Here is a 16,284-nt window from a genome sequence, read left to right as displayed (position 1 = left end):
TGTACCCATTGTACAATTCCCTATTCTCCCTCCCCTTACCTCCTGGCAACCACCATTCTTGTTTCTACTGCTATGTGTTTGATTCCTCTACATACCTCATGTAAGTGGAATCATACAGTATTTGTCTTTTCATAATAGGATTATCTCATGTAGCAGCATGTCCTGAAGGTTTACCAATACTGTACCATATGACAGGATTTCCTTACTTTATAAGGCTGAATATATTCCATGATGCCACATTTTCTTTATCCATTCATCTGTTGATGGACACATGGGTGGCGTCTACCTCTCAGCTATTGTGAAAGAGGCTGAAAATGCACATGGGGGAGCAGAAATCTCTCTGAGACCCTGTTTTCAGTTCTTTCAAATAGATAATTCCAGAAGAGGAATTGCTGGATTGTTAAAAGGAATTGCTGCGTCATTTGAAATTATGGGTGAATTTGCAGCCTGATTTTCCAAAGCCCTGGTCCCTAAGCCAATGCATGAACACCCCAGAAGTAGCTTGTTTCCAGGTGTCCAGATCTGCTGTTGTTGAGACGGCCTTGCCTGCATTCTTCCTATTTTACCTCACCCCATGGTCACATTCCTTTGTTCAAGTTTTATTTTTTTTTTTCAATGATGTGTGCCTGGATTCAAGACTTTTCATGATATTTTCCCACTTGGCTCTCCTTGCTTATTCTTCAGCTGCACCAGACACTTTCAATGCACAGAAACAAATCCAGAATAAACACTCCAAGTGTGTGTAGCATTTGAGTCTAATAAATAACCACCTTCAGCCAACCTCAAATGTGAACAGTCAAAATGTTATGATCTTGCATTTGCAATAGGAATATGCTTCGTCTGTATAGTGACCAGGTATCTATGCATACAACATATACTTTAATATAAAGTCACTGAGTACATTTATATATAAACACAAATGAAGTGGTAAATGCTATTAATGCAGGCAAGTCTGTGTAATTCCAAATCCCCATTGTGTTGTTATAATTTTTTTCAACCACTTGAAATGAAACTTGAGACTGGGGACTAGGGCTGGATGGGGTGGAGGAGAAAGGTGATGGAAAGGAGTAGTTAAAAGGAATGGGGAGAAAAGAAATAAAAACATTCCCGCTCCCTTCTCATCCTGCTTGAAATGGAAATTCCAGCTGGGTCATTTCATGAGGACGTTACTATCAGAGGGGGCAATATTTAGGTGTAAATTGCTGGAAAGATCTAAGGCAGGGTTTTCGTCATTAAGCGAAGCCACAGTATTGGAGTTTTTGTGTCTATCTTCAGAAATAAAAGGCAAAGACCACCAAAGAGCAGGCAATCTTGAAGAAAAATGACATTATGAAAACTGGAACCACATGGAATATCCCCATTAATCACAACACATGTATATAGGATCTGACAGTGTAATTTAAAGGCAAGATGCATTCAACAGTTGGCCCACGACATGGGGCAGGGAGCGCAAAGATTCTACATGCAAGCACTTTCACTTTAGATTCCATTTTAAAGAATGTCTCAGAATTTGGTCTCAATCCTCACGGCACATCTTGCATGCTCCAAATTCCCCCAAATTCACTACACAGATCAGAAACAGAATTTTTCTCCAAAGAACTTCTCAGATTGCTCAAGAAAGTATCATTTGTGCCCATCAGAGTGATGGAAACTGGAAAGGACACCAGGCCCTGAACCAGATCAAAGCTGTCCTGATCAGCAAATTAGATTTTCAGTATCTCTCAGGATCAGTAGCAGATGGTTTTTTGGACTCCACTATGCTAGGGATGTCATCTTCCTTTGGTGAGAAGTGGTGGATATTGTTCAGGTTTAGACAGCCTCCACTAAGATGAACCATCACTTTTTCTCACCCTAAGCAATTATTTCCTAATATTTCACATTTCATTACTTGTTCTGAACTGGACATTTGGTTTTAGCCTATTGATGTAAGTCTCCAGGGAATCTCAGTTCAGATTGTCTTTGGCCATAAGTGACAAGTTTTATAGCAACCCCACAGTCGAGCGTTTTTCTCTCCTTGATATCTAGTGATCTATTTTACTTTGAAGGTGCCATATTGTCTCATATCTGTTAAAAGAGCAACTGAACAGATATTTTTGAAACATGAAATGATTTTACTGTCTGTTAGGTTGAATTTGTTTCTGGTGTTGATTTTGATTTGAACTAGAATTGTGCCAAGAAAGCTGTTTCAGACACAGCTATGGGGGAGAAGGGCAGAAACTAAATCTTAAATGTGTCAATGACTAAAATAGAAGAAGCTGATTTATTAAGCACAGTAAAATAAAAAAGAACTGAAGACTAAAGAAAGCTTTTTGCGTCCACAGAAGTCACAAAGACTGTTGAAAAATTCAATCATGACTGAAAAGTCCACACAAAATCCCACTCTCATGTTGCTAAAAGAATCTGTAAATGTGAAGTACAAATAGAAGATTTCGCTCACAAATGGAGGGTTGCTATCACTAAAGAAGAATCCCATGTTATATCGCTTTTGTACCTCCATAATGTTCAGCTCAGTTCCATGTACCAAGGGGCACAATATTTATTTGCTAAGTTGAATCCCTAAAATCAAGCCCCTTTATATTCATTTCATTCTATACTTCAACTCTTCCGTTCATTAGAAAACACTCAAAGTCACTTCTTTTTCCACCACCCAAACAAAACTCACAGAAATTTGTAGTCAACCTACAAAAATTATGTGTGCATATGTGTATATACAATCCAGGGTTTAAAGTACAGCTAATACTCTCACAAGTACTACAGGTTGTGTATCCCTTACCCAAAATACTTGGCGCCAGAGGTGTTTTCAATTTCACATTTTTGCAGATGATGGAATATCTGCATTACACCAGTTCAACATCTCTAATCTGAAAACTTGAAATGCTCCAAAATCTCAAACTTTTGGGGTGTCAAAATGACACTCAAAGGAAATGCTCATTGGAATACTACGGATTTTGAATTTTTGTATTAGGGATGCTTTATCTACCACCAGCTACCTCTAAAACTCCACTGCTTCCTCTAAAACTACCACAATGAGCAGCCTGCAATGAGTGAGACAGTGTGCAAGAGGTATTTATGTGTGTCTGTATAAAATGATATATAAACCCACAGGAACACTGCAAGGAAGATATTTTATTACCTAAGGAAATAGAGGCTCAGAGGGGTTAAGTAACTTGCCCAAAGGCAAACAGCTACAAAAGGACTCGTAAGCGGTAAAGATATCAAATTCTTAAATAGTAGCAAAAGAAAAAAAAGCTGAGTTACAAAGTGTAGTCATTCATGAGAGCAAAGGCAACAACAACGGCAGAACTGGCCTTGTAGCCCAGCCCAAGTCAGCAAGTCCGTAAGGAGGTTCCTTCAGGCCATTAAAATGAGACCTTTTCAGAAGCAACGTTTCCTTTTCACTTTTTAACTTTCTCAAGAGAATATGTATCAAACTTCCAAACAAACTAAACACATCTGGATTCGCTAGACTTTTACTCATGAAAAATAATGGCATTTTTTAAGTCAAAAGAAGAAATGGAGAGATGATAGAGAATAACCCAGTGCAAATGGTGAATGTATTCGAAAAATGGTGGTAGAAGAGGAAGGAGAGGAGACAGCAGAATATTTCTGCAAAAGAAAATGTAGAGTTGCTTAGAAGCATTAAAAGCAATAAGATAATTCCTCCACATGGAATTTGGTTTTCAGGCCAACTCTGAGATACCCCAGGCAGCAACTCTGCTTTGAACACAAATAAATAAAATGACATCAGGAGAGGGCTAAGCAGAACATATATTCTCCCAACTCTGGCTCAGAGAACCCCTCCCAGGAGGAATCTGAGAGACCCTATGTCCCAATCACTAAGATAAATTACTAGGAGGAAAAGAGTCAAAGTCTGAACAAGTCCAAAAAGTAAGAGATAATTTAATGATGGGAGGGACTGGAGAGAAGGGGGAGGTTTATTCATGAAACAGAACTTGACAGAAATGTCAGGAGGAGGTGAGGGGTTATAGATGGGATCTTTTAGGCTTTTTGACACTAAAAACAGGTTACATGAACAGCTTTATCATGTAGCAGAGTTCCTGCTGGCAATTTTCTATGCTAAATATCCTGTCAAATAACGTTTAACTTTCACCAACCTACCAATAGAAGAAGTTTCTCTGAAAGAAACAGAGCAGCTCCCTGTCTTCTTGCAGCTATATAAACAACTTGTGAAGGCTCCATCCTTCCAAATGTTTGCTAGTCATTTATGCATGAATATTTATTGAGCTCAGACTCTGGAAATGAACAAAACACGGTCTTCATCCTCAAGTAGTTTCCATTGTAGCACGGAAAACAGACAGTAAATAAGAAAATATGTACTACGATGTGAAGTACCTACAAGTGCACTAGAAAAAAAAAAAAAAAATTGAACCGGGTAAAGGAGTAGACAGTGGTGGAGGGGCGTGCCCCTATTTTAGAAAAGGCGATGAAGAAAATCCTCTTTGAGGTGAAATTTGAGAGGAGACAAAAATGAAGTGATATTTGGTAGAGGAGTGTTCTAACAGAGGGTACTTTGCACATCAGAGAGCCCTGGTTTGAACATCATACAAAAGCCATAACCTCGGGAGCTCAGTGCTAACTCTGCTGCCACAGGAACTAGCAACTCAGTTTGAGTTTTTTGCAAGAGGTTCAATTGTCTGAGGGGGTATGAAAAAGGGTAAAGGAATGAAATTCAAAATGAAGAGACTAGTGAAAAACCATGGAAATGTATATATTCTAAATGCTTCTTCATGACTCTGAAAAGAACTCAAAACAGGTAAGAAAAGCACTATTCTTTCACATAGCCCCATACTGGATATCCCTAAGATGTATCAGGGTGGGATAGCATACTGGTTACAGGATGAGTTTGGGGGTCCATCCTGACTTTGATTGGAATCCAAGCTCTACTATTTATTAGCTGTGGTTTTTGTTTGCTTGTTTAACTTTTCAAGCTTTAGTTTTCTTATCTGTAAAGTGGGGGCACCATGATCTTTCTGCATAGGGTTTCCCAAGAATACAATGAGATGTTGCATTCGACGTGCATAGTGCAGTGTCAGGCACAAATGAGAAGGGCACAAAATGTGAGATTTTCAACATGTTAATACATAAATGTATTACATGTGATACATGTAATACAATGTGAACAAATATGTTCATAAAAACATTCTTTCACTATATGACTTTAAAATCACTAGTCATTTTAAATGACTTCTATTTAGCTTATGAAAGAGCTTCTTTCATTGTAATCTTTATACTTTGAATGCTTCCTTTGCTGTAATAAGATATAAGGCCACTGCTGATCCAAATCTACTAAAGCATGAACGCAATACCAAGGTCCACAACTGTGCTAGAAGTAATGGCAGGAAACCAAGGGACAGGGACTTCCTTATGTTTTGAAACCCAAGGCAAGGCTTTCCTGTTTGCGTATCATGAAAAGTCATTTTGTCCAGAACAAGTACAATTTATTTAACAAAAATGCTTTCCCAGAAGCAGAGAGGAGATTTTTTTCCCTCTCTCCTCAGATCCTCAGCAACTGTCTTGGTACAAATCACAAAGGTGCTCTATGAATGAAGAATGACAACCGTGCTCTTCTGGGGCGGCTGCAGATGACAAAAGGAAATGAATGTCTCAGGGAAGGGGGCCTAGTACAAAGACAGGCACTGCCATTCCTGTAGCACTCAATCACATATGCCACTAACAGGATGTGGGCATCACCGAGGGACCAAAGGCGTCTGGCTTCAAAGCCTGGTGAAGGAAACGTCCCAGGTGCAACACAGGATTATCTGTCATTCTGATATCTAGAAGGAAAAGGGGTCAGCCAGACCATAAAAGGCTGACGTTGCTGCCAACGCCACTCATGTTCAAACTGTTAACATGTTCCTGATCAGAGTGTCTCTCTTTATGGGATGGGTGGAACAGATCACAGTGTTTTATAGATTGGAAAGATTGAGGTGCAACAAGCAACCCTCTTAACAGCAGCTGGAAAAACGCCCCTAACCTCCCAGGATGCAGAAAGTTACAGGAGCGTAGGTGAAAATGCGGCTGAGCATGCACCGAGCTGCTCCTGTGGACCAGGAACCAGGTACCTGGTCAGTATTTTATTATCTTCATGGAAATCTCTGAGGTCAGTGCTGGTATCATCTCCATTTTACAGATAAGGCAATCCAGACTCCGTGAGGGTTGCTTATCCACTGAGTGGTTTCTCTGAAGCTAGAGACGAATACAAACAGCTTCCAAATTTCCTCTCCAACTGGGGGTAATTTGGGAATTCAGGCGAAGTAAGCGAATCTAAGAACTGGCTAGAGAAAATTGACTAATATAATCTCACAAAAACGGAAGAAAGGCATCAAACAAAAAGGAAGAAACAAATTAAGTTAAATACATAGAGTGAGTCATAGAAGGCTTTGAAATCATAAGCAAAAACTGGGGAAAAGTATATGACCTCACGAAAGGATATTAACATTTCGTCATGGCGTCCACTTTCCCTGGGAAGCTCTCTCCCTGCCTACAGAATGGATCGATTTGTCTATCTGTGGGAGAATCCGAAATGACACCCCTGCCATGGGAGTCACAGCAGCAACCACACAATCACAGCAAATAATGGCGAAGGCCCCAGGAGGTTAGGTTTAGAGAGTAAACCTCCCAGCAGTGATTTTGCAGTCCCTCTGTACACACTGTGTTCTCCCATCTGGACCGCGACAACCTTTCCTACTTCTTTGATATTTTTACCATGAGACTATACGCTTCTCTTACAGAAGGCATTGATAAACGTTAACAATACCCTCCCCACAGCAATCACCCCACGGAGAATAATAGGACTGACTAAATGGGCATAATTACTTTGAAGCAATAGTGAGTTTGCATTAAGATGATTTCAAACTCCAGAGGTAAAAAACGAGAACTCTTATTCCAGAGTTTTCATCAGGAATGTCATGATGCAGGGCTGACGGATGTCACTCCGTGCTAGTGGACGTTGACCATGAGTTAGAAGACATAAGGTCTTCTTATTTAAAAGCAGAGGGATATTTCTAGATCATAACAGTTCTCTAATGGAGGCAAAATTTCACTGGGGCATCCCGTTCCAGTTAAGGAAACCAGAAACTTCAAATGCAAAGCTCATCTCTGCGTTTTCGCCTTTTATATTTTACTTGCTGCTTCGGAGTTATGCTTATTGATGAACGGTGGAGGTACTGACAGGCAGAATTGGGTGTATATATTTAAATGCAGACATTGTGGAGCAATTAGGGAAAGATGGGGCCATGTATATGGGGAGGCAATTTTTACCTAAATCCATCTACAAAATGTAACTAAAGAAGGTAGTAAAAAGTAACTGATAAATGAAACAGAAAAATCATATAATAACCAGGAATCAAGAGGAACAGAATGGATGTGGATTAAGACTTGCACAAAGGAGGTACAGTCCTATCCCCTATGGACTGCGGGAAAGGCATATGGAGCACCAGTAGAGTGACCCCAACCTGCATAGATCTGTTAGAGCCAGAAGCAGGGTCTTGGCTAAATGCTAAAAAGTGTCAGGTACAGCATCTTAGCTATACCTTAAAAGACAAATCCAGAGACAGTTTACAAAATCATGATCAGGAGAAAGGGCAAAGTGCAAAGGGCAAAGGTGTGTGAAATTTATAATCAGCGGCACAGTGCTGGGCACCCCCGAAAAGTTAGAGCTTTCCTAAGCACCGAAGGCCGGATACCGTGCGAAGCACTTTTTACTGCCTTCCTCATTATTCTGTAGTAACTCCATGAACTGTGTGCTACTAAATGTCCTCTTTGTATGAATAAGTATGCTGAGACAGACAGATTAATTGGTCCAAAATTACTCAACTAGCAAATAGCTCAAGAGTGAAAGAAACTCATGCAGGCTGGGCCTGCCACCTGAACTCTTAATCACACCGGCTGTTTGCCTGGAGTACAGGATATGTTGGTAAACGGGGGATCCCATGCAGCTTCTGTGCTTCTCCATCCAGCAAACTTTGTGCTGTCTATAAGAAATGTACTTTTTGGCCAGCTGTGGTGGTTCACACCTGTAATCCCAGCACTTTGGGAGGCCGAGGCAGGTGGATCACTTGAGTTCAGGAGTTTGAGACCAGCCTGGCCAACATCATGAAACCCTGTCTCTACTAAAATACAAAAATTAGCTGGGCATGGTGGTGGGCCCCTGTAGTGCCAGCTACCTGGGAGGCTGAGGCAGGAGAATGGCTTGGATCCGTGAGGCAGCAGTTGCAGTAAGCCAAGGTCATGCCACCGCACTCCAGCCTGGGCAACAGACTTCATCATCAACATCATAAAAACAAGAACAAATAAACAAAAAACTGCACCTTTTATAGAGGTTGAGTTCATGTTAAGTAAGTATAGTTTCAATGGAATTCTGAGTTTCCTTACACACTTTTGTTTTTCACACTGAATTGGCTGTACTTAGAAACCAAAGCACTACAGCTAAAGTTAAAAGTCAGTGTGGAAACACAGTGATAGGAGCCCAGGGCTGAGTCAGGCATAGATTCCAGTCTCTTCTCTGCCACTAACTCACAATGTGAATGTGAACCAATCATTTATCCTCAATAAAACTGAAGCTTAATCACGTCTAAGGCCGCATTAAATGTTGCAATGTGATGACCGCACAAGCATTTTCAATTAGTAACGTTTACGACTTCTGATGTTATCAACGAATCTAATTTTCTATTTCCATATATTACTTGTGTATATATATTTATAGTTCTCCCTTTGTATTTCAAAGTGAACATTAAATCAACAGATCGTGATGGGCAGGCACATGGCACGTACAATTTTCTTATCGTAGGACTCCCCGCTGCTGTAGGTTGTGGCCAGCGTGGATGAGCACTCTTCCAGGTACCAAGGTTTCTTTCCGCTTTCTGCAGTGCTGCTGATGGAGATGGTGTAGATGCTGTTGGTGTAGCCATCACAGGAGCAGTGGTCTTTGCTCCTTCCGCCATTTCCAGATGCCCAAACAAACACAGAGCCGAGGCCTCTCCGCCCCTGTTCACAAACAGAGAAAGCCAAATGATGGTGTGAAATGACTCTAAATGAAGAGGTCAGAATCCACTGAGCCGAACTGAGTATGTGCAGGTGGGGTGTGTTGCTATCTTAATATGCTGGGCTTAGGCAGCTTTTGGGAGTGGAGTAAGAAGAGCTGGTTTTGTAGACTAAAACGGTCAGAAAAGTTACAAGAGCACACATAATGACAATAATAATGGCTAATATTTATGGACCAAGCACAAGTCAAAGAGTTTTACATGAACTGGATTGAATTCTTTCAACGATCCTGTGAGGCTGGCACAATTCTTGTCTCCATTATGCTGTGGAGGAGAAACTGAGGTACAGAAGTTAAGTAATTAAATTAAAAAAAATTTTTTAAAAGGAATTTAAGTAATGTTCCTAAGGTCATAAACAGTAAGTGGTAGGGCCAAAATTTGAACCCAGTGAGATATGAGAGTTGGGATATTATTAGTTGTAATTACCATAGTTATGCACTATTGTTTCAAGTCTTCACATCTGCCATGAATTGGGTACGATTACGCACCCTCGTTTACATCTGAGGAACATGAGCTATAGAGAGGTTATGCGTCCATGCTGAATCGCACTGTTGGTGAGTGTCAGAAGCAAGTACTAACTGTACTTCTTTCTATAGAACTGATCTTCCCATGAGTGGTGTAGGCACTAATTACCGAGGGATGTTAATGGATGCTACCATAAATAAAAGGATTTCAAGATCACATACGTTTGGGAATCCCTGAGTTAAACAAAATTAAGTGAGCCTCTTTATTGCAAAACTTCTAAGCACCTTTAATAAATGAATGCTTACTGTAAAATTCTAAAAGCAGGATACAGTCTAATGTAATTTTTCCAGACATATTTGACCACAGATCTATTAACATTTTCTTAGAATGCTAGAAGACAGTGTCACATTCTTCATGCCAAAGCTTGGTAGCTAAAAATAACTAAAAGAATTTCTTGGTTAGGCATGGTGGCTCATGCCTGTAATCCTAGCATTTTGGGAGGCAGAGATGAGCAGATCACCTGAAGTCAGGAATTCAAGACCAGTCTGTCCAACATGGGAAAACTCCGTCTCTACTAAAAATACAAAAATTAGCCAGGCATGGTGGTGCATGCCTGTAATCCCAGCTACTCGGGAGGCTGAGGCAGGAGAACCGCTTGAACCTGAGAGGTGGAGGGTGCAGGCTGCAGTGAGCCAAGGTCATACCACTGCACTCTAGCCTGGGTGACAGAGTGAGACACCATCTAAAAAAAAACAAAAACAAAAAAAGACTTTCTTAAAGTCCTCAATAAGTAAGGAAAAGAAGAAAAGTAGAATATAGACATACACAGTGAAGTGACTATAAGCTGATGTCTTCAGGAGAAAACAGAATTAAGCCAAAATGGAGAGTATTTCTGGGAATAGCTACAGCTGAATCCCTAAGAAATTGTGCCATTTTAAAGCTAGAAGGCAAATTGGAGGACATCGAGGCCAAATCCATCATTTTCTATTAGGAAGTGAGAACCCAAGTCACAAAGCTAGTGACGGCAGAGACTTTCTTCCTTCCAGGCCCTAGTTTTCTGGTCCCCAGGTGGAAGGAAAATTTGGGGGATGCTTTCTTAGAACTTCTGGAAAAAGAGCCAAAGAAAAAGAGACAACAAAATCTGGAGTATCTGTGATAAACTCTTCCTGACCTTGACTCTTCAAGGAATGGAATTTTATGACATGATTTGACAGACCTGATCATACATTTCTTTTTGTACTTGAACTTGGAAAAAGTGCTTTATGATTACCCAGGAATTGGAAATATTCATGAAGAGAGAGGGGGATAAACTTTCAGTTGCTATTGCTGCTCGACAGCTGGGCCTGGTTTACCATCCCTTAACATTTCATCAAAATATTCATGAAATAGAGAGAAAGGTGCAGAAATCACCAAGCCATCACAAACTAAGAATCGTGTTCAATGCTATGATAATCTCTAGGAGGGATTATGCATCGCTATGGTGAGGGTGGTCAGACTGAGAAACTATGTCTAGACCTCAGAGACAGAACAACATACCAGAGGGAAAGAAAGAATGTTCCAACTCATCATCAGTATGTTCCCTCTCTATCAGACACTGAGGGGCTGTGTTACAGGCAAAAATCAGGGTCCTACTGGGCCTCACCTGACAGGTCAATAGAATATATGGGATTGTGCAAAAACCCACCTGATTTAAACAGCGCCATAACAGATGATAGACAAAGACTCACAACGCAACTAAAAAAGCATATATGGTACAAGCACGTGTGTGTGTGTGTGTGTGTGTATGTGTATATATATATATATATGTTTATATATATTTATTTATTTCCGTAAAATTATGACAGTGTGCCCATGAATAAAATTCAATTAAACTATCTTTAAAAAGTAACTTAATTTTAAAGAATATTTAATAAGAAAATATTTAGGAAGCATTTTTGTGATAAAGTAGTTATAAACGTAGGATACAAAATGATATAGCACAGTCTCAGTTTAGGAAAAAATGTGTGTAGACTGGGTGCAGTAGCCAAAGCCTATAATCCTAGTGCTTTGGGAGGTCAAGGCAGGAGGATCATCTGAGGCCAGGAGTTAGAGACCAGCCTGGGCAACAGGGCAAGACAACATATTTACAAAAAATTAAAAAGAAATATCCAAGTGGTGGTGTATGCTTCTAGTCTCAGCTATTTCAGGGGCTGAGGTGGAAGGATTGCTTGGAGCCAGGAGTTCGAGGCTGCAGTGAGCTACGATTGTTCTGCTGCACTCCAGGCTGAGTGACAGAGCAAGACCCTGTATCTAAAAAAAAAAAAAAACAAAGGGAAAGACAAAAAAGTGTGTGTGTACAGAAGTCTATATGCATAAATTTAGAGGCATACCGTAACGTGAAAATGTAATTGAAGTTATCCTGTATTGTAAGATCAGAAAAGCTTTTTTTTTTTTTTAATGTCAATCTTCCATGGCCATATCTTACTTTAATAAAAAGAAACAAGAACTTTAATTCCTCTACTAAGAGGGAAAACACAGAGTCAATTCTTCAGAGATAATTTTTTAATGTTATGGCCAAAAGGGGTTTTACCCAAAGAAGGTCCACTGTGTACTAAAAACAACAGAGGCTAACATTTCTAAGAAACCTTCTATGTGCCAAGCGCTGTACAAACATTACTCTGCACGATCCAAGTTTATATTATCATCATTTTACAGATGAACAAACTGGTTCTCAGAACTGCTCACTAACGGGCTGGGTGCCGTGGCTCATGCCTGTAATCCCAGCACTTAGAGACAAGCCTGGGAAACATAGCGAGACCTTGTCTCTAAGAAAAAAATAAAAAATTAGCCAGGCATGGTGGCATGCGCCTATATTCCTGGCTTCTAGGGAGGCTGGGGTGAGAGGATCACTTGAGCCCAAGAGGTCGAGGCTGCAGTTAGTTACGTCACATCACTGCACTCCAGCCTAGGCAACAGGGCTCAGAGAAAGACCGTCTCTAAACAAAAAAAAAAAAAAAAAAAAGAAAATGCCAGACCTTGAAAACTGACTGGAGCCACAGCCTGAGCTATTAATCCTTACAACAGTCTTCTTTTGGGCAAAAAGAGGGCTACTGGTTATTGTACCCTTTCTGGCCAAATCTCCCATGACTTCATTGCAGCTTGGCCTTAGAATGTAAGAGCAGACCAGCACTCAAGTCCTTTCTAGACTTGGCAGTAGGATTAGAACTGATAAAGAATAGATGTATGCCTTGCCCCCAAGAGGTAGGATGTAGTTTCCAACCCCCAAGTTCCCTGAAATCCCACCCTGAGGGGGGACTCCCTCAGAAGTGTGAACACAGGTCATTCTATTCCGGCAGCACTCACGGAAGACACCAATAAGGAGGGGCAATGGCACTGCTGAAGGGTGCTTTGGGGATCTACTGGGTTGAGAGAGTCCTGAGTTGAGAGGACAGTAGGTTGCTGCTGCCCTGAAAATGTCCCTTCCAGACAGAGGTGATGTCCTTGTTTTGAACAAATAATTTGAGGGAATTGTTGTATAACTGAGCGTGGTGAGGGAAAACCTCAAAGGACAGTGTGGGGTCAATAACCACTTCTAGGCCTGAAGGGGCACAGAGAGAGGGGAGTCACTGGAGCTGGTGACAGAGGGGTTAATCCGAGTTGGTCAGGGGACACGCTAGCCCGTGTCGGTCCTGCAGGCTAGGGGCAGGTGAATGTATACCTGAGCCCCCAGTCCCCCCGTCTTACATTCCAATTTCTGGCCAGCGTACCCCACTGGCCAAACCTCATTAAAACCCATAGAGATCAGTGTCCACACGCACAGAGCTTGTGGAGAGAAGGGAAGAAGAGATCTTAAGGGTTAAATAGGAGACACCAGAATAGTCCTGAAGGTGTGCGGTAGACTGCACTGTGTTCCCCTAAAGTCATATGCTAAAGCCCTAAAGACCAATGTGACTATATTTGGAAAAAGGGTTTTCAGTGAGGCAACTAAGCTTAAATGAGGTCGTAAGTGTGGGGCGGCACAGGACTGGTGTCCATATAAACAGAGGAAGACATATCAGAGCTCAGATCTCTCTAGCACACTCTCTCTTTTTCTCTCTCTCAGGGTGTGGGCACAGAGGGAAGGCTATGTGAAGACACAGCCAGAAAGTGGTATCTGCAAGCCGAGGAGGGCCAGGACCCAGCTCTACAAGCATTGTGGTCTTGGACTTCCAGCCTTCCAGCCTCCAGAACTGTAAGATAAATTTCCCTTGTTTAAGCCAGGGGTCTGCAACCGAAATTGATCTGGGGCTTGTTAGGAATCTGGCCACACAGCAGGAGGTGGGTGGTGGGCAGGCAAGCGAAGCTCCATCTGTGTTTACAGCCATTTTCCATTACTCACTACCGCCTGAGCTCCACCTCCTGTCAGATCACCAGTGGCACTGGATTCTCATAGGAGCTCGAACCCTCTTATAAATTGCGCATGTGAGAGATCCAGGTTTCGTGCTTCTTAAGAGAATCTAATGACTGATGATCTGTCACTGTTTCCCATCACCCCCAGATGGGACCATTTAGTTGCAGGAAAACAAGCTCAGGGTTTCCATGATTCTATATTATGGTGAGTTGTATAATTTCATTTTATATTACAATGTAATAAGAGAAATAATGTGCACAATGAATGTCATGTGCTTGAATCATCCCTTAACCCCCCATTCTGTGAAAAAACTGACTTCCACGAAACCTTTCCCTGGCACCAAAAAAGTTGAGGACCGCTGGTTTAAGCCACCCAGTCTGTGCTGTTTTGTTACAGTAGCCCAGGCTGACTAACACGAGGAGAGAGGAAGAATAGTGGTCTGCCCCTCGTTGGATTCTGTGTGCTCTGCCACAGAATGCAGAGAGACTGCCATCATTCGACCCAGGAGGCAATCTGACCTTTATTCCTGTGAGTATGGTTTATGATTGAAGTCTCAGAAATAAACAGACTGAATTTGTGGGCTAGAAATGCCATCAAGACAGCTGCTAAAGATCTATGGGGTTAACCCTGAACAATTAGCAATTCAAAAATACATTTCCTACAGAGCACAGGGGGTTTCCATTCGTATGAAATATCCAGAAACCAAAACATACGTGGCAAAAAATTAAAAATCTGGACATTTCTCCAAAAAAAGTGAATTTAAGAATTAAATCTTAATGAGGGGTATAGGGAGAAGGGAGGGTGCAAGGAGTACTATGAAGAGAAAAGAATCTTGAGGCATATATTTTCCTAAAGTGTGGGAAATAACGACATTTTCTAGCTTGGTGAAGTAGTGTGATTGCAATTGGCTATTTAAATATGGCTTTGCATGGCAAAAAAAGAGAAAAATCTCTTCAATTTAATTGAGTGCTCCGTGAAAAGTTAGTTAACTTAAGGCAAAATATATTGTGGAATCCATGCAGCATCCATTTGAACAACCTGTAAATACTCTCTTTGTATCTAAATGCACGTTTTTTTCTCATGAATGCCCTATGAAAATCAATTTGTAATACCCTATCAGCATTATTATTAAAGGGTAGAAAAGAATTGGATTTCTTTGTGGCTCAGAAGGTCAGAAAAGGCCACTTTATGCTGGATTACCAATTAAATCATACACTCCGAGCCAGGCTTTGAGAACATTAGTGTATGATGGAACTAAATTTCTTTCTTTAAAATAGTGTGATTATTTTTTAGTCAGTACAGTTAGGTTTTATTTGATATTTTAGTATTACTTTCTTCTCCTGTATTGCTTAGTAAGTATTTTTAAAAGGCCATGAGTAAATTCTTGTGATATAAAAAAGAGTAAGAAAGATAGTAACATATATTAATATGTGGCTAGATACTGTGCTAGAAGCTTTCACATATTATTAGTTAATTTAGAGCAGAATTTAGAGCAACACCAGCAAAGTAGATAGCACTGAATGGATTGCTCCATATTAGGAAACTGATAACGTTAAGTAATAGGCCCAGTATCATATAACTAGGACGTGGTAGAGACAAGAGGTCGAGACCCTGGGTCTGATCAGAACCTCTGGGTCTGTATATGTCGACTTGAAGAGACACAACAAAACAACTTTGGAATGAGGCACTTCCATTCATTCGTGATGTCTCGCAAGCACCGCCTCAATACCCAACTTATCAAAGCCCGTTGTCATTCCTCTCCCCACCTTTTTTGATATTCCTCCTTTTGGAGAGAAAAGAGCACAGTTCTCTCTGTAAGCTTTTTATGCCATGGTTATTCCATACTCCATATTCCCTGGATAAAGGGGCATCCAGGGGTAAGGGGAAGAAGTTGGAGAGAGACAAGGACACTTACTACTAATAACTTAGTAGCTAAGAAATAAAGAACTGTTCCTATTTTTAAAGCTCAAGGATATTCTGACTAGCATTTTTGAAATAAATCTTGTTGCTTTACAGAACAGGGTTCATTGAAAGAAATAGATCTCGTCTAGAAACATAATGTAAAGACCAAAAAAAAAATTAAAAAAACCTCACAAATGCCACCAAAACCCCCTTTAAAAACTAATGTTTTTTGTAGCACTCACACAAAACATTTGTTCCAGAATTCTAAAACATATTGCTTCTTTAAGCAACTTAAATAACTTTTTGATCACATTTATCCTATTGTTAGAAACAAGCTAAACTGGTATAACTTGGTGGGAGAAAGCGTTCTTGGTGATGCACAGAGATGATGTAGTCATGGTAAAGGTGTATGAAGACATCTATGGGATAAGAGCTTACTTAAGCCCCAGACTTGTTTTTTCAATCAGTTCATCTGAGTAAGATGGA

The 16,284-nt window shown here is 40.7% G+C and overlaps 1 protein-coding gene across 3 annotated transcripts in view; it reads right to left on the bottom strand.

Moving 5' to 3' along the window:
- PCSK5 (proprotein convertase subtilisin/kexin type 5) overlaps window positions 1-16,284 on the bottom strand; it is a 475,536-nt gene that overhangs the window by 258,726 nt on the left and 200,526 nt on the right. For all 3 annotated transcript variants that reach the window (XM_023213308.1, XM_031934085.1, XM_023213309.2), the window contains exon 8: window positions 8,794-9,006. In XM_023213308.1, coding sequence (XP_023069076.1) covers window positions 8,794-9,006 — 213 coding nt within the window. The remainder of the gene's footprint in view (window positions 1-8,793; window positions 9,007-16,284) is intronic.

Source organism: Piliocolobus tephrosceles, chromosome 14 (assembly GCF_002776525.5).
Source record: "Piliocolobus tephrosceles isolate RC106 chromosome 14, ASM277652v3, whole genome shotgun sequence".
NCBI lineage: Eukaryota > Metazoa > Chordata > Mammalia > Primates > Cercopithecidae > Piliocolobus > Piliocolobus tephrosceles.
Note: the sequence above shows the minus strand (reverse complement) of the source record. Positions and strands in the feature narration are given on the sequence as shown.